Genomic DNA, 21,871 nt, shown 5'->3' with positions numbered 1-21,871 from the left:
GAACATCTACGTCTGGATACATTGTCTTCCTTGGAGCTACTCCAATCAGTTGGAGTTCTAAAAAACAAAAGACGGTTGCACGATGTACAACTGAAGCTGAATACCGTGCCGTCGCTACCGCCGCTGCTGAACTCAATTGGGTCACAAATTTGCTCAAGGAACTCAACGTCAACTCCACGGTTATTCCTACAATATATTGTGATAATATTGGAGCTACTTATTTATGTGCCAATCCAGTGTTCCATTCCCGCATGAAACACATAGCTATCGACTTCCATTTTGTGCGAGATCAAGTTGCCAGACATCAACTCCGAGTTTCTCATGTACATACAGCAGATCAACTAGCCGACTCACTCACAAAGCCTCTCGCCCGTAAACTATTTTCATCTCATCGGTCCAAGATCGGCATCGTTGATGGAAGCTCAATCTTGCGGGGGCATGATAAGCAGATAAGATTTCCTCAAGGCAGTTGAGGAAATCTCTCAGCAGTTGAGAAGCAGATAAGATTTCCTCAAGGCAGTTGAGGAAATCTCTCAGCAGTTGAGAAAAATCCTCCATGCTGAATGTGTATAACCTCCCTACTGAGTGTGTATAAATGGCTGTCAAGAACTCACTATCAAAATGTATTAGGCAATTATATCTTATACGTTTCATGGTTTCTTCTACAATTTCTATCTGATAGAAATTAAGCGAAGAAGATAGAAAGATAGAAATTGTAGAAGAAACTATGAAATGTATAAGATATAATTGCCTAATACATTTTGATAGTGAATTCTTGACAGCCATTTATACACATTCAGCATGGAGGATTTTTCTCAACTACTGAGAGATTTCCTCACTGCCTTGAGGAAATCTTATCTGCTTATCATGCCCCCGCAAGATTGAGCTTCCATCAAGGATGCCGATCTTGGACCGATGAGATGAAAATAGTTTACGGGCGAGAGGCTTTGTGAGTGAGTCGGCTAGTTGATCTGCTGTATGTACATGAGAAACTCGGAGTTGATGTCTGGCAACTTGATCTCGCACAAAATGGAAGTCGATGGCTATGTGTTTCATGCGGGAATGGAACACTGGATTGACACATAAATAAGTAGCTCCAATATTATCACAATATATTGTAGGAATAACCGTGGAGTTGACGTTGAGTTCCTTGAGCAAATTTGTGACCCAATTGAGTTCAGCAGCGGCGGTAGCGACGGCACGGTATTCAGCTTCAGTTGTAGATCGTGCAACCGTCTTTTGTTTTTTAGAACTCCAACTGATTGGAGTAGCTCCAAGGAAGACAATGTATCCGGACGTAGATGTTCTATCATCAAAGTTCCCTGCCCAATCAGCATCAGCAAAGGCATGGAGATGGAGTGAAGTATTTTTGCGAAGAAAAATGCCATGATTAAGAGTCCCTTTAAGATACCGCAAAATTCGTTTGACCGCAGACCAATGTGTAGTAGATGGTCGATGCATGAATTGCGATAACTTATTGACGGCAAATGAAATATTTGGACGGGTGAGAGCCAAGTACTATAAGGAGCCAAGGACTTGTCGATACTGAGTCGAATCTGTAGCAGGACTTCCATCACATAATTTAAGTGATTCACTGGAAGAGAGAGGAGTTGTAACCTCTTTCGCATCCTGCATGTTTGCCTTTGATAATAAATCTTGAATATACTTTCTTTGTGATAGGAAGAGACCTGAAGATGTAAATGTTGCTTCCACTCCCAGAAAGTAGCTTAAAGTTCCTCGATCTTTGAGGGAGAATCGATCGGCCAAGTGCTTTAGAAATGCCTGAGTCTTCAAAGGATCATTTCCTGTGACAATAATATCATCCACATATACTAAAAGATATATTATGCTTCCATTGTGCTGGCAAATGAATAACGAGGTATCAGACTTTGAATTGATGAAGCCAATTGAGGTCAAAAACGAGCCAAGCTCGTTATACCAAGCCATTGGAGCTTGACGAAGTCCATAAATAGCTTTTTGAAGTTTGCAGACATGCCTCGGATATTGAGGATGAACGAAACCAGGAGGTTGTTGCATAAAGACATCTTCAGTAAGTGACCCCTGTAAAAAGGCATTGTTAACATCCAATTGTCGTATGTGCCAGCCCTTTGAGATAGCCAAACTCAGGATAAGACGGATTGTTGTGGGTTTAACAACGGGACTAAATGTCTCTATGAAGTCGACACCAGGTCGTTGATGAAACCCTTTGGCGACTAGACGTGCTTTGTATCTGGCAACGGATCCGTCTGGGTTCCGCTTAATTCGAAAGACCCATTTACACCCGATGATATTTTGTGTGTGATGAAAGGGTACTAAGGTCCATGTAGAGTTATGGAGGAGAGCATCATATTCGTCACACATGGCTTTACGCTAGTGAGAAGATTTTTGAGCTTGAGTGATTGTAGTGGGTTCACTGGCCTCAGTGGAGGAATTTGTTATAGCATGTAAGTCAAGGACTTGACGTGGTTTGAAAATACCACTTTTGGAGCGTGTTGTCATTGGATGTCTAGGGGGGGTGGAAGTGGTAGATTGTGTTGGTGGTATAGCCGAGGGCGAGTCACTGTCATGGACCGGGTCAACCGTCGACACAACAATGTCACTAGATCTAGGAGAAGGTAAAGCCAGTGGCAATGTTGCCGAGGGTATGACTTCATTAATAGGGGAAACTTGTGAGGAAGGGAGTAGAGGAATAGAGGGAGTGAGAAGCTGTTGAACTGGAGTAATAGTAGTATGTGAATCTTGAGAGTAAGGACTGGACGGTGTCATTGGAGGTTCGTGTGATGAGATCGGAGGGATATTCCAGTGATGTATGTTTATCGGAGTAGTTTGCATGGTAGGATTATTTTGAAAAGGAAAGACAGACTCCTCAAAGATAACATGACGTGATATAAAGACCTTTTTAGTTTGGGGTTCATAGCATCGAAAAGCATTATGTTCAAGAGAGTAGCCTATAAAAGTGCAAGGCTTAGATCGTGGTGTTAGCTTATGTGACGCATAGGGACGGAGCCATGGATAACATAAACAGCCAAAAACTCTGAGTTTATGAAGGTTTGGAAGTTTGTGGAATAATTTTTCAAATGGTGACTGGTATTGTAAGACTGGAGTGAGCATACGATTAATGAGATAAACTGCAGTTTGAAAAGCTACTGACCAAAAAGATGGTGGCATGGATGCTTGATGTAGAAGGGAGAGACCAGTTTCAACGATATGCCGATGTTTTCGTTCGGCAGAACCAACCAATTGGGGAGTATGTGGGGGTGACTTGAGGTGTTGTATACCACAAGCAGAGAGACAGGATGTGAGAGCTTGATATTCGCCTCCACCATCAGAGTAAACTGTTTTAATGGAAGATTGAAAAAAATTCTCGACCAACTTTCGAAAGTTGGTAAATACAGTAGAAACATCAGACTTATGATGGAGAGGATATAACCATGTGTACTTAGTAAAATAATCTACAAAAATGACATAAAAACGAAACTTATCAAAAGAAGGAATTGGGGCAGGGCCCCACACGTCGGTATAAATGATTTCAAATGGTTTAGAGCAAGAAATGGAGGTTGTCCGAAAAGGCAGTTTATGACTTTTATTGCAAAGACAAGCATCACAATGATTAATAGTGCTATTGATTTTCAAGGTAGGAAGAGAATAACGAGAAAGTAATTTTTGCTGAATAAAAGGGGAGGGATGACCAAGACGACGATGCCATACATCAACCGGAGCTGCGATTGAGGAGTGAGCAGTAGGAAGGGTAATTTGTGAAGTGGATGGCCACTCATAAATGTTGTCTTTGTTCTGGCCCTGGACCAAGGATGCCCCCGTGCTCAAATCCTTGACAAGAAAAAAGTTAGGAAAGAATTCAATTGATGTATTATTTTGTTTACAGAATTGAGAAACGGAAATGAGGTTTCTTTTAATGTTAGGTGCACACAAAACATCATCGAGTGTAAAGGTTGTGGTAAGTGAACTAAGCGTTGAGGAACCAGAATGAGTAATAGGAATTCTTTTACCGTCACCGATGATGATATCTTCATTTCCATCATAGTTGTTGTGGATGGACAAGTTTTGAAGATCAGAGGTGATGTGATGAGAGGCGCCCGAATCCACAATCCAATTAGGTTGAGTAGGAGTTGGAGTAGCCATGAAATTCACCTGAGGCCACTGTGATGGAGTAGGGAGTCTAGGACGAGACCGACAGACTTTCGCGGAGTGTCCAACTTTATCACATAGTTGGCAAACAACTAGTTGGCGGCCTGTGAAGTCAGGACGCGACGGCTGAGTATTATGAAAGTTACCACCTTGATATGGGTAAGGAGGGTTTGGTCTGGGCCCCATAAGACTAGGAGGCAGCTTAGCCAAATCGTTGTTGACGTGCTTATTATACTGGTTGCTCTTCCTCTTGGATTTTTGATTGACCTGAGCTGTAATAGGTGGTCCGGGCAACTTATCATCACGCTTCAAGTACGTCTCATAATCGATCAACTTATCATAAAGTTCTTCGAATGATATTAGTGAGTCACGTGCCCGAAGTGCTGCTGTCAGTTCTTTGTACTCGCCTCCTAAGCCATTGAGGGTATGGATTAGGACTTCTTCATCGCTGAGAGAATGACCTATCAAAGCTAAATCATCGATGATAACTTTGATATTTTGTAGATAATCAGCAATAGTACTTCCCTCTTGTTTCATTTTCATCAGATTGGAGAGAAGTCCGAGCATGCGAGTACGCGAGCGATTTGCCAAAGTTGTTTGTAATTTGCACCATGCTTCTGCAGCAGTCGTACATGAGGATATCAGCGGGGCAATGGATCCAGCAACGGAAGCTTGAATAGCTTGGAGGATGAGGCGATCTTGACGTAACCATAGTTGGTGGGCTGGATTTGGCACTGGATTGGGTTCGCCTGGGATGTTGATCATTTCAGGTGGACACTGGAGAGAGCCATCAACGTAACCTAAGAGATCATAGCCAAATAAAAGATTAGAAAGTTGTGCCCGCCAAGATGCGTAGTTGCCGCCTTTGGATAATTTGAAGAGAATGAGTGCTGCAGCATTGATGGTGATAAGACTTTGAGAAGTGCTCAGAGTCCCTGTAGAAATAGGGACAGGAATATCGGAAGAGGAAAATGAAGACATCCCAGATATTTTGTGGCGGGTCAAGTGATCTTTATAGAAGATGTAAAGATATAGGAGGAAGGGAGGAGGAGAAAAACAGATCGATGCGCTGCATAGTAGGCTGCAGCGCGATGAACTGCAGAGTAGGCTGCAGCGCGATGAACTGCAGAGAAGGCTGCAGCGTGATGAACTACAGTGATGGGCGAGCAATCTGCAGCAAGAAAGGCAGCGATGGCTGTGGCGGGAGGTAGATGATGAAGACGTCAGATGTAGAAGAGTAGCTGTATGCAATGCCGAAGAGGGCTGCTGCTTCTTCCAGAGGCACTGGTAGGCTGCAGCGATTCAGAGTGCAGGAGAGATTGTTGCAGCGAGGTGGAAGAAATCTCTGCAGCTTGCAGCGATTTCTGCAGCGATGCTGGAGAAATCTGCAAGGTTGGAGATAGTTGCAGTAATGCAGTATTGGAGTTTGGTGGCCGGAAGAGCAGCGGAGTTTTCAGCGGAAGACTTCGGTTGGCAAGGGAGCAGCAGCCGGCGGTAGAAACAAAGGCCGTGACTGTGCTTCCTTTAGGATCTGATATTAGCAGCCGCAAGTGCTGCAGTAGGCTGCAGCGAATGGCTACGGCTGAGGGGCGGAGGCGTCGCCACGAGAGGGATGGTTGGACTCCGGAGAAGAGGGCTTGCTCTAGGCAAACTGCTCTGATACCATGATAGAAATTAAGCGAAGAAGATAGAAAGATAGAAATTGTAGAAGAAACTATGAAATGTATAAGATATAATTGCCTAATACATTTTGATAGTGAATTCTTGACAGCCATTTATACACATTCAGCATGGAGGATTTTTCTCAACTACTGAGAGATTTCCTCAACTGCCTTGAGGAAATCTTATCTGCTTATCAATGACAACACGAGGATCCATTACTGATTCCATCAAGAACAGGACAAGAAACCAATGTACCTAATCGATAAGAAAACTAATGAAGTGTGGACATCGTTCCCACCCTGCACTCAACATCTGACCTTTCGAAACCTAAAAGCGGAGGAATCATTCAGCACACGCTACCCATACCATATTTTAATTCTTTGGTCCACAGGGACCCCATGATTAGGATAACAACAACATGGTCAGACACCTCTGACGTTGCTTCTCTTTTTGATCTGTGATTTGGGTTGAACTCACTGCTTGGTTTGACTCACCTCATAGTTTATAGACCAGTAGTTGAAAGCTCTCTGCCCAGCTTCTAAAGTACTAGAATTTGGTTGCATTGAAGTGAGATCTACTCGATTCTTTTATGCTTGTGCGGAGCAGTGATGGAGAATGCATGAGAACCATGTTCTTTGAATCCAGTTATCAACATGGCCACACAAGCAAGAAGGTTTCTATGTGTGGTCATTCGAATCCAAAGCGATTCATATCAAAGAAAGAGAACAGACGATGACCACATTGAACGAAGCATGGTGATCGAAGAACACGCAAACAAAGTGGAGATTGCTTGACATGCACTTGTGTTCTAAGAGCACGACAACCAGAAGCCAATTGAGTTCTTACGCAAACCGTTCTATAGATAGATAGGTATTCAAATTTATTATAGATGATTGGAATGCCAAAAAAACAGAGGTAGAACACATCGGTGTGATGTAGTCGATGAATGGAAATGCGAGCAGCAGCATCTGTGTCATATAAACAACGATTAAGACAGCGTCGCTTGGAAGGGGAGCAAAAGAAGTGACATGGGGTCTGATGAGGGAAGAGGTTAACCGAGTTATGGGCACAGCCTGCGTGGAGATTCGGAAACGCAGAGATGACGTGACGAGCACAGCAACATCGTCCTCGTGTCTCCCGCCACATCCATACCCATACTCACCTCCGAATCAAGCAACGGAGGCAGCATTTATTGTTCTTCTTCATCTTCGTCTTCTTCCTTAGTTTATGGTTTCTCTGTACGTGTTGTCTAAGATTGGAATCGTCTTCATCTCCGCTCTGCATCTCCTCGGTGTCAATGCGACGCCGGTCGGTGGACTTTTGCACCTCCGCTCACTGCGCTCGAGACAGTGGGCGATGGGGGAGATGCTATTTGATTAATCATGGTTTTTGATGAGAGAATGTTTGAATCGATTATTATAAGCATTTGGAATCTTGCTGTGGATTTATTTACTTCACGGTTTCTCCGATGGATGGGATTCGTCGATTGATTTGAACTCCCTATGAGTTAGTTCATGGATTCCAAATTTGACTTACGGTTGAATATAATTTTCATTTTTATAGCAAGTTTTGAGTTTATGAACGAATTTTTTTTGTTAATATATACATTAATGATCGATTGGGAATATCCTCGTTGAACTTGAAATGTGTTGCTACGTATGTAATGATTTAAGTTGTAGACCCAAAAATGGTCAATATGATTGAGATTAATGATGGAAATATAAGAGATCTGTAACCTAAAACATTAGAACAGCCCAAATATTTGAAGCCTAATTTTGTCATTGTTGGGCCCAAAGAACCAACAGTTGGTCAGTCTGCTAAGTTTAAGATTCTTTAACGATAAATCCAACGGTTCATGTTGCAAACCGATTTTTAACGGAATAGAACTAAATTTTTAGACTTTTTTTAAGAGTCGTATAAAGTTGGGAATGCATTAAAAAATTAATAAATCAAGCTTATAATAATAATAATAATAATAATAATAATAATTAATATACTAAATGAAAAAAATAAATAAATTCACCTATTGCAATTGTGACACCACGATTAGACCAATATAAAAAATGGATAAAACTAAGATTGACTTATAAGAGGGGCTGGCTAATTATATATTAGAATTAAGATATTATTTAATCTTGTTCCAATAAAATTATTTTTTTTATCATATAAAATTATTTTTTAATACTGTATAGAGATTTTAATATTTTACTTTTTGTAAATATAGAGATTCTAGTATAATACATGAGATAATATTATGTAATTAACTATTATAATAGTTTGATAAATATATTATTATTAATTTTAGTTTAAATATTTTGATTAGTGATTTAGAACAAATGAAGTTAATATGATAATTAGGCTATCAGGTTTGGATCATGATATTTGGCATCAAAATTAATCTAATATTTAAACGAGTAGGAAAGGACTATTTGTTGATAGAGTCAAAAGATTCATCATGACATAGAGCCATACTCCGAATATTTTAACTAATGATTTAGGTCAAATAAAATTAATGGATCAATTAGTTAAATCGTAACAACAACAAGGTCAAGTTTAATTTAATTTATCACTTTATAATTATTAATTACAATGGACACGAGTCAAACAATAAGAGAACTTGATAGAGTTATTCATTTATGTAATAATTGACTCTTTAATCTTCTTAAATTTTAATTACTGATTTAAAATTTAAAATTAAAATTAATACTAATTTATTCATCATATTTTTTATAAATTAATTTAAATATTTATCTGTTAGATGTCGAGCATTTGTTAGATCACCCAATTAAGATCCATTTGCGTTTGAATATTCAACCACGATCTCATCAAAATGATTGAATCTTTAATCATGTCATATTAAATGGAATATTAGTTTCGCTCAATGCGATTCACTATGTTTAGAACGTACGTAAAAGTCAATGCTTAGTCAAATTGAACCGTTCAATTAGTGTATTTTCTTCGTTCTTTCGTGACATATAAATTAATACGACTCACTTGGATTGTAAGAGAATTCCTAATCTCAGCTTCATTAGAATTTTCTTATGTTAATGCCTGGCAGTAATCAAATGATCAGTTGTTGATTAGAAACCACATAAAATTCACACCTTTCTCAGCTCTATTTTTGGCCCTGTATGAAACAAGAGACTATATTTATATTTAAACGTAATAATTACAATTTCACAAATCTTCTAAATCATCATATGTGAGACATCTTTTCCCATAAAATTAAGCTAATTATAAAAGCCTATCAAAAAAATAGTAATCGAAATAAATTATTATTTTATTTAAAATTCTCATATTTGATCGAGTATTCAACATCTTCTTAATTTTATTTATATTTTTATATAAATAGTTAAAATCAAATTGGACTGATTCACACATCGTGATCGTGAGTGAGACTGACTCGACATGTCTCGACTTAAGACGGTAGTCATGGTATAGACATAACGATGCTAAGGTGAACACACGTTGATGTCTGATTAGATTAGCTGCGTGTATTGGACCAGATGCTCTGCTTGCTAAATTCGGCCACATCACTCCATCTGACGCGGCTGACACATTCACCACAGAACGTGTCAGTCCAACGCATTCGGAGTCAAAGAATTCACACTGGGGAAAGCGTTACGTGAAGCTCACAGCTTCTTCTATTCAATTTGATCATCTGCTACTGTGTTCCTGGGAATCCAACGCACGCAACATGAGACGACGAGATCCACCCTCTTCGTCTTCTAGATCTCATCGTTGCAACCAAAAAGTCATGCGGTTATACTATCGTCTCCTTCGATGTGTTTTCCTTATTCAGTCCGCAGAAAGTCTTCTCACACATTGGAATTTAGACCAATTCCACCTTCAATACCAAACATCTTAGGTTCTTCCAATCTCATATTCATTTTGATCATTATTTTTCTATTAACATGCATGCTGGTTTTCCATCAGAGAATTGGTTTATGAGCTTTCGAGATGGTGTTCTTGTGAGCTGATAGATATCACAAGGATCCTCCACCTCCCGCATCTTTCTTTCTGATCCTGTTCATTCCAAAGCTTCATGGCTCTTCTAAGAGCTGCGTGCCTCTCCCCCCTTCACCTATCTCTTCTGTTCCTCCTTTTTCCCTTCTTTGCACTCCACCACGCTCCTCTCTCCTCCGCGGCTGACACCATCTCTGCCAACAATTCTCTATCGGGGAGCCAAACCATCACATCCGCAAGTGGCACCTTTGTGCTGGGCTTCTTCAAGCCAGGTAACTCCTCCGGTAACTATTATGTCGGCATCTGGTACAGCATCTCCAATGTCACCCGGGTTTGGGTAGCCAACCGAGAAAACCCAGTTGCAGACCCAAGCATGTCAGAGCTCAGAATCTCCGATGATGGCAACCTGGTCCTACTCGATCAGTCCGAAGCCATCATATGGACCACTAATACCAGCGTGTCCTCCAACTCCACCGTTGCTGTGATCCTTGATTCTGGTAATCTCCAGCTGAGAGATGCGTCCAATGAATCCCACGTCTTCTGGCAGAGCTTTGATCACCCCACAGACACTTGGTTGCCTGGAGGCAAACTTGGGTTGAACAAGGTGACCAACCAAACCCAACACCTCACGGCCTGGAAGAACTCTGCTGACCCTGCTCCAGGAATTTTCTCACTCGAGCTAGATCCAAATGGAACCAGCCAGTACTTCACGTTATGGAACATGACCACAAGGTACTGGACAAGTGGGATTTGGAATGATAAGATCTTTAGCAATGTTCCTGAGATGACATCGAACTATATTTATGACTTCCAATATGTCTCCGATGAAAAGGAGAACTACTTCACATACACCGTCAATGATGACAAAATCATAACCAGATTTGTCATGGATGTATCCGGCCAAATCAAGCAGTCTACATGGTTGTTCAGTACACAATCGTGGCTATACTTCTGGTCTCAGCCGAGACAGCAATGCCAGGTGCATGCTCTATGTGGAGCTTTCGGCCGCTGCAATGAGATCATCACGCCTTTCTGCAACTGCGTCACAGGCTTCAGTCCCAAGTCTCAAAGCGATTGGAATTTGGGTGATCAAAGCGGGGGGTGTGTGAGGGACACTCCACTGGCATGTCAAAGCAGCTCACCCAATTCAGAGAAAGATAAGTTCCTTAGGATGACAAACTTGAGGTTACCTGTGAACTCGCAGAATCTGTCCGGCGTCGGGAGTGAAGAAGCTTGTGAGGTGGGTTGCTTGAGCGACTGTTCTTGCACTGCTTATTCCTACAATAGCAGTGGCTGCTCCGTGTGGTACGGGGATTTGATGCATCTGCAAGAACAATTCAACGGGTCAGATGCAAGCATCCTTTACCTTCGTTTGGCTGCGTCAGAGTTGCCGAGTTCCAGCAGCAGTAAAGGAACCATAACCTGGATCGCTGTTGGCGTCACGGTGGCCGTCTTAGCTTGTGTGGCCATCGTATGGTTCATAACATGGAGGCGCCGAAGCAGACGAATGACCCGCGTATCAAAGGCCATGGGGGGTGCGCTGGTGCCCTTTAGGTACGGTGAGCTGCAGCATGCCACGAAGAACTTCTCACACAAGCTTGGTGAAGGAGGTTTCGGGTCGGTGTTTAAAGGGTGGCTACCTGACTCGACCGTCATCGCCGTGAAGAAGCTCGAAGGCCTTCGACAGGGAGAGAAGCAGTTCCGAACGGAGGTCAGCACCATCGGTACAATCCAGCATGTAAACCTGGTTCGTCTCCTTGGTTTTTGCTCGGAAGGAGACAAGAAGCTGCTGGTTTACGAGTTCATGCCAAAAGGCTCCTTAGACACTCTGCTCTTCGAGCCCACTCCAACGGCTTTGGATTGGAAGACAAGATACCAAATTGCCGTCGGAACAGCGAGAGGATTAGCTTACCTCCATGAGCAATGCAGAGACTGCATCATACATTGTGACATAAAGCCAGAGAACATATTGTTGGACGAATCGTTCGTCCCCAAAGTGGCCGACTTCGGTTTAGCGAAGCTTGTGGGACGAGACTTCAGCCGAGTTCTGACTACTATGAGAGGAACGAGAGGCTATCTTGCGCCCGAATGGATTGCCGGAGTAGCGATCACGGCCAAAGCAGACGTTTATAGCTATGGAATGATGCTGTTAGAAATTATATCAGGCAGGAGGAACTTGACGGGACCTGAGGAAGGAAGTCATGGTTTCTTCCCCGCATTGGTGGCCGGAAAACTTGTCGACAGGGAAGTTGAAAGCTTGCTAGATTACGGGTTGGGTGGCGAAGCCGAGTCGGAGGAGGTTGAAAGAGCTTGCAGACTTGCTTGTTGGTGCATTCAGAGTGACGAGCTATCCAGGCCAACAATGGGGCAGGTCGTTCAAGTTCTGGAGGGATTACTGGAAGTTAACGTGCCTCCTATTCCAAGATCACTTCAACTTCTTGCAGACGAAACGCCGGATCATAACATCAATTTCTACTTCGACTCCCAGACCGGGAGTGCCACATCCAATAGCTCCCAGGTCAAAAGCACTACCTCAAACAGTTCTGGTGCGTGAAGATTTGAAATTTTTGTATGTCATTTAGATCGGAGTGGGTAGAAAATGAAGTCTTCCCAAGATATGGATTCTTTTAGCACGTGTTAGATTATCTTAGTTATCGTGTTTGTGTACTTGCACATGAGGATTGCATCTCTGATGTAACATATCTCAATAATTACACAAATAAATATCTTCATTTGCGAGATCTATCATTTACATTAAATAACTCAGATACTCGATGGACACGTATATTATATCCAACTGTAATCGTCACACGACGATGCTGGCACGCCTGCGACCATTCGTTGCGCTCATCATCGTGGACTGGTATATCTAATTCGCGTGGCACCACCGATCACAGCTGTCGATGACGTAAAGATACGGATATGATCCACCAGAAGAGAGGTGGGATCTCATACAAAATTGCTTCTATCTCATTACAGTACAACGGCAGAGATCAGATGTGTTGGCGAATTGACCGTATGATGTAGGCATTGTACATTTACAGATGAAAGCCACGATGGAGCGGATCTTCGCCTCTTAATTCGGCCGTCTTTCAAAGTGAACCAAATAAAAGCTACAGTGGTTGGGGCCGATGTGGGCCACACACGCAATTTACGCGCCACGCCGACAACTAAACGCCCACGCCCCCTTATTTCCCTCCTGTCTCACGCGGAAACACATTAGTAAGCCAATACACTGCATATGATAATGGCCATGCCGAGGTGCCTCAAATTACCGTTTCACCCCTGATTTATATTCCTACACCAGTTGAATGTTTTGGCTTTTTGCGGTTCCGCAACATCCGCCCAAATTTAAGTGTATTAAATATCTAATCAGATTAGCCAAAAAAAAAAAAGAAGAATCTCTCTCTCTCTCTCTCTCTCTCTCTGCATCATACATAAACAAGAGAGACAACTCAGCTAATGGATTGCCAACCCAAACCCTATCACGTTTGATAACTCTGGCAAACCTAGCATCATGTCATCACTTAGCATCAATTTGAATGTCCGATCAACCAGAGAACCTTAGATAGTTGACATGACACCATTAACCATAGCACTTGACGATTCAATTGACTCTCGAATAATACTTTATTAGTTTTTATTTATTTCTATTTAATCCCTTAAGATTTATTCAATATAACTATCAATTTTAACTTTTTGATACTAACTAAAGCATAGAAAAGACCTTCTTATTGAGTATTATAATATTTTCTGTCGAATCTGATCATTTTTCAACATCAAACTTGTGGCTCTTATAAGAACCGATATTGACACTAAATCTTTAATATTTTGGATATTAGAAATATATATATATCCATTTCACAAAAATAAAAAAGAAGGTATAACCATGAAATCTAATACCATAAATACCACTACTAAATATGGCATGAGTTTATTAAAAATGGAATGTATTTTCCAAAAAGTTTCCTACTTATCCATTTGTCAATATCCAATTTTTCTACTGACAGATATGTGAATAGAAGATCAGAATCTGCCAATTGGATTCGTTTCAAATGAAACCGTTCAATCAACCGACGAAATATAATAATAGTGTCTCCGTTTGGTGCCTCCAATGGTGGTTGCTTTTGCTCGGTGGACGAAGGGGGAGAGGCAGTAGAGTTGCGTGGCGGAGGAGAAGGGAAGGATATAAGATCGCGAGGAAGCCGCTTCCTTTATCATTGGATCCATAGGGAGAAGAGAAAGATATGGGTTCCTTGGGGGCGATGCCGGTGGCGGAGGTGAAGAAGGTACCGGCGGCGGGGACGCAGGAGGAGGAGGAGGCCGTGGGTGGAGAGGTGGCTGCGGTGCTGGACTTCGACATGCTGTGCGCCACCGTGGCGCTGCAGACGCAGGGGTTGTCCGTGGGAAGGAGCCGCCGGAAAGAGGTGGTGGCGGAGGAGGGGGACGAAGACGAGGGGATGGAGTTCGGTGGCGTGCAGCGGATGTGGGAGGGCGACGTCACGGATTGCTTCGATGACCGGCGCATCGCCATTGAAGCCGCATGGTGAGCTCGTCTTCTTCAATCGTGCCTCGTATTCCTTTCTTGAAAGACATGTTCGTTCGTTCGTTGCAAAGAGAGGTCTTTTGATATGCATTTTAAATTGTAGTTTAAGATAAGGAAAAATTAGTAATTTATGCTTCCTTTGGTTTCTTATGATTCGTCGTAAACTGTTGAATTCGTTGTTTCATATCATGTATGATATTGGTTCTTATTTCTATTGGAAATTTGCAGTATGCTACTCTGTCCCCCCTTTTCTCTGTTTATGATTATATCATTATGCATTAGTCCCATGAAAAACATGGCAATATAATGTGCTATCGATACGGATTTTAATATTATGGTGGTTCATTACGATGTGCTGAACCCCAATTTGTTCTGCAGTTGCCCATGCTATAGATTTGGGATGAACATGCGAAGGGCCAACCTAGGGTCTTGCTTTCTTCAGGTGAGGCTTCCTTCTTGCTTTGCTTCATGTTCTGTATCATCTGCACCAAAAAAATCATTTTGTTTCATGTGTGTCACTAGAGATGAAATAGTGTTGTTTTTGTGTTTTTAAGCTGTAGTATATTGTTTGATTAAATTTTGGCAATAAAGCTGTAGTAACGATCCTGCAGATTTCGAAGTTAATCCTGCTAGGAAATTAAATAGTTTTTCTTATTGAACCTACAGAGGTGTTCCTGAGCAAAAGCTTTTGAACCTATGCCATCAAAATTTACCTGAGTGCTTTTGGTTTGTTAGGGAAACAATTGTTGTGTATCTTCACAGGCATACTTATGTGTGCTTACAGATGTTTATAATTCTATTAGGAACATATAGAGTTTGTTTTCTTCTTCCATACTCAAATCATATGGAGTAGAATTATTCATCATAGTTAGTTCAAAGTAATACAAAATTTTTTGTTGCTTATGGTGTTGTGTTGATGCTTAAATTTCTTTCACCTATTGCTGTTCTGATTTGAGATTGGCTTTCTTTTGGTACAGGCAACAGTGCATTCTATCTTTATAGTTGCTGCCTTGTTCAGTTTCATTGCCTTTGGTATTACGAACCGGCATTGCTTCTTGTACATGGCAATTGCTTCTACCATCTCATCCGGGTTGTATTTGGGTCATTTTCGTACTAGATTAAAGAAGCAGTTTAATATAAGAGTAAGCATCTCTTTTCTATTTATCATTGTTGTCTATTTTCTATTGCTATATTTCATTTATCATAACCAGTCGTACTTCTCATTGCTATATTAATGGCCCATTTGTTTGGCATATATAAATTTTGGATGCTCATATTCCTGGATTGTTCTAACATTGGTTTCTTTGTTGGCAGGGAAGTCACAGTCTCCTAGATTGTATTAATCATCTCATTTGCCCTTGTTGCACATTGTGCCAGGTCATTATAAGATCCTACTAAGAGTTCCTGTCGATATTAGACTCTTGGAAGATTTTCTCTAAGGTTTTTTTATAAAATTCTCTGTTTCATTGGAATGATCAGGAATCGCGGACGTTGGAAATGAACAATGTCCAGAATGGCGTATGGCACGGTCGGGGTGACACAATATGCTTAGCTACTGGTGGTGAAGGAAGCAAGGCCTTCACAGCTCTCCACAAGCCTCCTTTGTTTGCAACCAGAATTCCAGATCTTTGTAGCATGGAAAGAGCATCAAATGGTAGTGAGCACTCTTGGAATGCAGACACGAGCCATTCCAAGTCTCTAGTCCTATCGGATCAATTAGGACAGCATAATTGAAGTCATGGTAATAGATCAGTACTTGACTTGGGAAGGAAGTCGCAGATAGATGACTGTGATATCGAAAATTTTCATGATCCATCTCTGGTGCCCTGTGCAGCTCAATCGTGTATATGGAAGAGATCGAATGAATTTGGAAGGGCACAATCACCCTGTCAATGCAATTCCATTCAATTATGTAAAGCTAGATTTACTGTAAAAAATAGGATGATATTGAATTAGGGAATTTGTGATCAAAGAAGTATTTGTAAATATGCAATAAGATTCTCGTCTAAAAGCCTTTCACAATCCTGCATTCTGTCTTGCTGCTGCTTATTTTCTGGAATTTTCTAAATGGCACAGTTTCCATCTTGTAAATTTCCTTCCATTACAACAGTTAAGCTGAGTCACAGATAGATGTCTCCTTTTATGACACCTTCAAATTGTTGTGGTAAAGGAGATAGATATAGTCACAGGGAGAGGTCTTGGAAGAAATTTTTTTTATTTTCAGATTAAATATGGATATTTTATTGAGAAAAGCTTCCATTATTGATTTTTTACCGGATGACATCTCCCTATTCATTTTTTTTCTAGGGGAATTTTTTTATTAAATGATAAAAAAAAGCTTACGAACCAAACTTGATTGAAATAGAGGAATTTTTGGATAAGTTTTGTTATGTCTAGTTTAATTCAATTTCAAGTATAACTAGGTCACTTTTACTAAACCAACCCAAACCTTCATAGAACAGTTAGAATATGATTCTTACATGATTAATATTATTTTAATTTTTAATAAATTTATAATAATTAATTATCAAAATTTAAGATTTTTTAATCGGTATTGTGGTCAAGTATATTTTAGTTCAGTTTAGATTATAATTAACTTTCATTGAACTAACCCAAACTTTTTTGAAACTACAATAACATGGTTCTAAGACAATTAGTTTAATTTTTTTCTATGTTTAAAAATTTTATGATAATTAAGTATTAAAATTATTATTATTTTTTTTGTAGATATCCCATAATCGAGTGTAACATTGTTAAATTTAGAGTGTAACTTGTTTAACGTCTACTCAACTAACTCAGACGTCCACCAAACTACTTGGTCATAATTCTAAGAGGATTAATATCACTTTTTTATTTTTATAAAATTTTATGATAATTAATTATTGAAATTAAAGATTTTTTGAATAAGTTTTGTGATGGAGGATAATTTAGTTTAATTTCGAGTGTAACTTGATCAACTTCCACTAAACTAATCTAAATTTTTACAGAATTATTATGATATGATTTTAAGATAATTAATATTATTTTTTTTTTAAATATATTAATTAATTATTAAAATTTAGGACTTTTTATATCATAATCGAGATCAAGTTTTATTAAATCATATATTTTAATAATAAAATTAATTGATGAATTTATGGACTAATATACTTTTGAGATAAGTAGCGCAAGAAATACATTGATCAAAATCTCGAACCATCAAGAGCAAATTGTCGAAGCAAGAGAATCAAACATTGTATCGAAAAAAGTATAATGTTGGAAATTGGATGTTGAGCCGAAGGATTGGTCGACATGCTAAAAAATGGACTTCATGCTATAAGTTCGAGCATCGTACCAGAAAGATAAGGTATTACATTAAAAGATCGAGTGTCATGAGAAAGTCGAAATACTGATAGATCGAGCGATATGTTGAAGGAAAGAACGATGCACCAAACGTTCGGACAAAGTACCAAAAGATCGACGATATATTGAAATAGCGTATAGTGTTCTAAAAGCTTCATAATTGTGTCGGATATGTAGTTGAATTGTTAAAGTTGAATTGTTAGAGTCTTGAACGGGGTTCTCGGTCAAATTGTGTTGGTATCGAGTCGAACCTATGTCAACTTATCTAGAAAGCCAATGGTCTTAGACCCAAGCTGAATTGGGCCCGTCAGAAGGCCAAAATAGTGGCCTTGAATAGGCTTGGGCAATAGTACCATTAGGTCCAAGCGATGGTATCACCTGAGTTAGCCGATAAGAATAAATAGTGTTTGCTAGCATTGCTGATGGTGGTATTGCCAAGGTGGCGATGGTACTATTCAAAATTCATAATTTACGATGTGTTAAAATTATGCATGATGAGTTAAAGTAATGATAGTTTAAAAAAATTTACTCAAATGCATGAATCTCGACAATCTTTTTATCACATGAATCATAATTTCTTCACTTGATGACTCGATATTTCTTATGTATGAAGTTCTTCTTTCTTCTTATTGTTTACTAAAAAGGAGACTTTTTTTTTATGAATTATGATTTTTCTTGTGAATTATAACTTCAAAATTTTTAATATATGAATCATGATCATGACAACTTAAAATTTTTTATACATGAATTGAGATCTTTATTTTCCTATGTTCCTTTTTACTATTTATCAAAGAAAATATCTTTTTCAGAATTCATAACTTAAGATTTCTCTTATTATTTGGTCTCCTAAGATTTTTTATTTTTTAAATAAAAAATAAGATCAAAATGAATCATGTATTTTGGTACTCACATGATCTTTGATATTATATCTTTCTTGACATGATTTTTATTATATATAATTCTTTTATATTTATGGTTGTATACCTTATGTGATGCTTAGAGAACTTATGTAAAGGAAAATGAATTGCACCTTCATGTTATTCCCCTCATTTTGTCAATGACAAAGAGGGAGAAAGTATTGCCGGTGTGTACATATCAAAAGATAATCAAAATTTGTTAGCTTGCATAATTCAAAAAGCAAATCATGCTAGCTTACATATTGTAAAAAAAAGCAAACTAGCTAGCTTGTATGTTCTAAAATGATGTAAAATTTGCTAGCTTGTATATTCTAAAATGATGTAAATCTTGCTTTCTTTTTCAAAGAACTTGCTAGCTTTAATATCAAAAAGAAAAGAAAACATGCTATCTTGTGTATCTTAAAAGATGAAGTTTTGTTAACTTTCATATATGAAAAACTTACTAGTTTGCATGATGATATATGCAATGATGTTTTAAAAACTTGAAACTATGTTTATAATACAATGATTTGAAATTATATCTTAAAAATTTGCTAGTTGTACTTCACCTTTTTGTTGATGACAAAGGGGAAGAAGTTATGATGACGATCATGCATTGAATGATGTATTGAAATTTTGATATGCCTGATTTTATGATGATATGTTGCTTGGATTCATAATTTATTTTTGAATTTACGTTTCTATCAATATGACATATTGATGGGGGAGTTTAGTTTAAACTCTATCATTAATTAGTTATCATTATAAAAAAGAGAGAGATTATTGAATCTCAGATTTTGATGAGGAAATCAATTGATAAGTTTATGATCCAATATATGTTTTGAGTGACGTAGGACTAGCTTTGATCATAAATAGATAATTAAAGTAGAAAAAATCAAAAGTTGGGCTAAAATGAAATATGTCAGAAGATTGGATGTCAAACGAGAGGAAGGTCAACATGTCGGCAAAAGACTTCGTGCAATGAATTCGGGTATCAGACCAGAAGGATCAGACATTACAATAAGGAGATAGGGTGTTGTGAAGGTTAACATACCGATTGGGCAATACGCTGCAAGAGAGGACGATGCATCAAAGGTTCGGACGAAGCGTTGGATGAACTAATTACATACCAGATAACTTAGTATTCTTGCTTGTAATAATTTATCTTGATCGAAGTAGTTTAGAGGGCTAATTGAGTTGGTTTCGGGTATAACCATGCCAACTCAATTAGGGGCCAATCAAGCTTATGTTGGGGCTATTTTTGACTAAGAGAAAGGCTCATTCAGCGACCCAAAAGTTGGGTCAAGCGGTGGTACTATCGGTCCAAGCAGTGGCACTACCAGAGGCTTAGTCTCCAAGACACAATCTCTGAGACTATGTCAGGTGGTAGTATCGTCGGACTGGGCAATGGTACCACCCAATGTCAAGTGATAGTATTGCCAGTTTGGGTGGTGGTACCGTCCAAACACAGTCTCCCAGATTGTGTCAAGCAATGGTACCGACCAGTGTTAATGCTGTAGGCGGTAGTACCGCCCAGCATAAGCGGCGGTACCATCAAGACTTGGGAAACCAGACCTTTTTTGTCTTCATTTTTTAAGTCATTTGGGTTCTATAAATACTCCAACTATTCTTACATAAAGATGCAAGAATTAAACAGAAATGAAAAATAATTCTAAGTTCAAAAGTGTTATAATCTCTCTAAGTTTAGTGAGTCCCTTCCTTCTAGAGTTAAAAGGTTTCTAAGGGAGGAGAGAGGTATAAAAGAAAAAGAGATATAAAAGTTCTCTCCTGAGCCTATGAAAAGGAGAAAGAGATGTAAAAGGATAGTTGATCTTCACTCGTTAAAAGAATATCAGTCTGGAAATCGGTAGCCTCGAGTGAAGAGGAAACGGGAGTAGATGTAGGTCACAATGATCGAACCACTATAAATATAGTTTGTATTTACTTTATTGCTTTTCATTCGTATTACAAACTAATTTATTTACTTTCACTATGCTTACAAACTAATTTATTTACTTTCACTATGCTTACAAACGTGTGTTTAAGTTAACATCTTGATATCGATTTTCATAGTACGAAGTTTCAAACTAAAATTTTTAATGTAAATACTAATTTGCCCGCCCCTCTTAGTACCGACTTGATCATAATAAGAATTACATTTGATATCTAATATGTTAAAATATGATTAATATATTTAAGAAGTACATGATGCTTTTATTACTAGTCATAGGTGCTCTACAAGCCAATCACGTAAGTGATGACACATGTGACTTGATACGCATGAATATTTAGTATTTAGTATTATTATTATTATTATTATTATTATTATATGATTAATATTAATATTATTATTATTTAGTATTTTATCATTTTATATTATCTATTGCATGAATATATTGTGATGTCTATAGATCTGTGCAATGAGAATTAGATCATGATAGGATCACGATAATGAGACCGATTCACCTTTAAATATAGATCATAAATAATCTCGGTCATAGGTTATTTGAGAGGGATATCGAGATAACCAGATAGATTAGTATACTATATACCCATCCATATGATAGATGCAATTGATCTTATAGCTGCTCGTGTGGAGATACTAAGGATACAATGTAAGTGCTTATTGGAGAATAAATTCACTGATTGATCCGCTTATGGAATGCTGGATGGTTGATGATACCTTATTGTCAAACAATGATTTTGTCGTCCCAATGACATATCTGGTCCTTAGACTTGAGACACCAAGGATATCATGTATGAGTACTCCACTTTTTGATACCAAAATTATAGGTCTAGAGGTTCCAAATCTAGCACACTTGGTCATTGGATGTGATAGCTAATCTTTTGAGAGTTATTGAGTGTCGATAGAGGATCATCTGCTCTCGATGTCATGAGAGAAATATCTCATGTGTTTTTGCTTAGACAAATCCTTAGCTAGGGTCATTCAGATTAAGAGAAAAAGAGTTCTTTGGGAGAATCCGATTAGAGTAAGACTTGAGCAGAAATTGTATGAGCTTAACGGTTTATGGTCTCTAGGATTTTAAATAGATGAGAGACTATAGATATATGGTAATTGAAGATAGATATGTCCAAAGGATTGGATTCCCTTGTATCGTTTAGGGACTGCGGTGTAGTGTCTTAGTACATCAGTAGTCGATGAGTCGAGTGAATTATTATGAAGATAATAATTCACTAAGCCAGAAGGAGTTTTGACACGTATGACTCACGACCAACTCGATATTGAGCCTAGAGGGTCATACACATATGATAGGCGTTATGACGAGTAGAGGTTCGAATATAATATATCCGT

General features: G+C 38.9%; 2 protein-coding genes across 2 annotated transcripts; both read left to right on the top strand.

The window, feature by feature from the left end:
• The first annotated feature begins 9,464 nt into the window (after nucleotides 1-9,464).
• Nucleotides 9,465-12,519, top strand: LOC103970564 (G-type lectin S-receptor-like serine/threonine-protein kinase At2g19130). The gene has a single exon (XM_065095311.1). It carries the CDS (start codon nucleotides 9,854-9,856, stop codon nucleotides 12,326-12,328), a length of 2,475 nt encoding a protein of 824 aa, XP_064951383.1. The 5' UTR covers nucleotides 9,465-9,853; the 3' UTR covers nucleotides 12,329-12,519.
• Nucleotides 12,520-13,846: 1,327 nt separating this feature from the next.
• LOC135586570 (uncharacterized) lies at nucleotides 13,847-16,342 on the top strand. The gene is made up of 5 exons (XM_065094578.1): nucleotides 13,847-14,320; nucleotides 14,699-14,762; nucleotides 15,298-15,462; nucleotides 15,635-15,697; nucleotides 15,800-16,342. The coding sequence occupies exons 1-5, from the start codon at nucleotides 14,022-14,024 to the stop codon at nucleotides 16,052-16,054; spliced, it is 846 nt and encodes a 281-aa protein (XP_064950650.1). The 5' UTR covers nucleotides 13,847-14,021; the 3' UTR covers nucleotides 16,055-16,342.
• Nucleotides 16,343-21,871: the final 5,529 nt, after the last annotated feature.

The sequence above is a fragment of the Musa acuminata genome, chromosome BXJ2-2 (assembly GCF_036884655.1).
Source record: "Musa acuminata AAA Group cultivar baxijiao chromosome BXJ2-2, Cavendish_Baxijiao_AAA, whole genome shotgun sequence".
In the NCBI taxonomy this organism is placed as follows: Eukaryota; Viridiplantae; Streptophyta; class Magnoliopsida; order Zingiberales; family Musaceae; genus Musa; species Musa acuminata.
The sequence above is the reverse complement of the archived record's forward strand: the minus strand, read 5'-3'. Positions and strand labels throughout refer to the sequence as shown.

Coding starts and splice junctions, on each gene's coding strand:
- LOC103970564 (XM_065095311.1), top strand. CDS start 9,854: ATGGCTCTTCTAAGAGCTGCGTGCCTCTCCCCCCTTCACCTATCTCTT.
- LOC135586570 (XM_065094578.1), top strand. CDS start 14,022: ATGGGTTCCTTGGGGGCGATGCCGGTGGCGGAGGTGAAGAAGGTACCG. Junction 14,321..14,698: donor ATCGCCATTGAAGCCGCATG/GTGAGCTCGTCT, acceptor TTTGTTCTGCAG/TTGCCCATGCTATAGATTTG. Junction 15,698..15,799: donor CTTGTTGCACATTGTGCCAG/GTCATTATAAGA, acceptor TGGAATGATCAG/GAATCGCGGACGTTGGAAAT.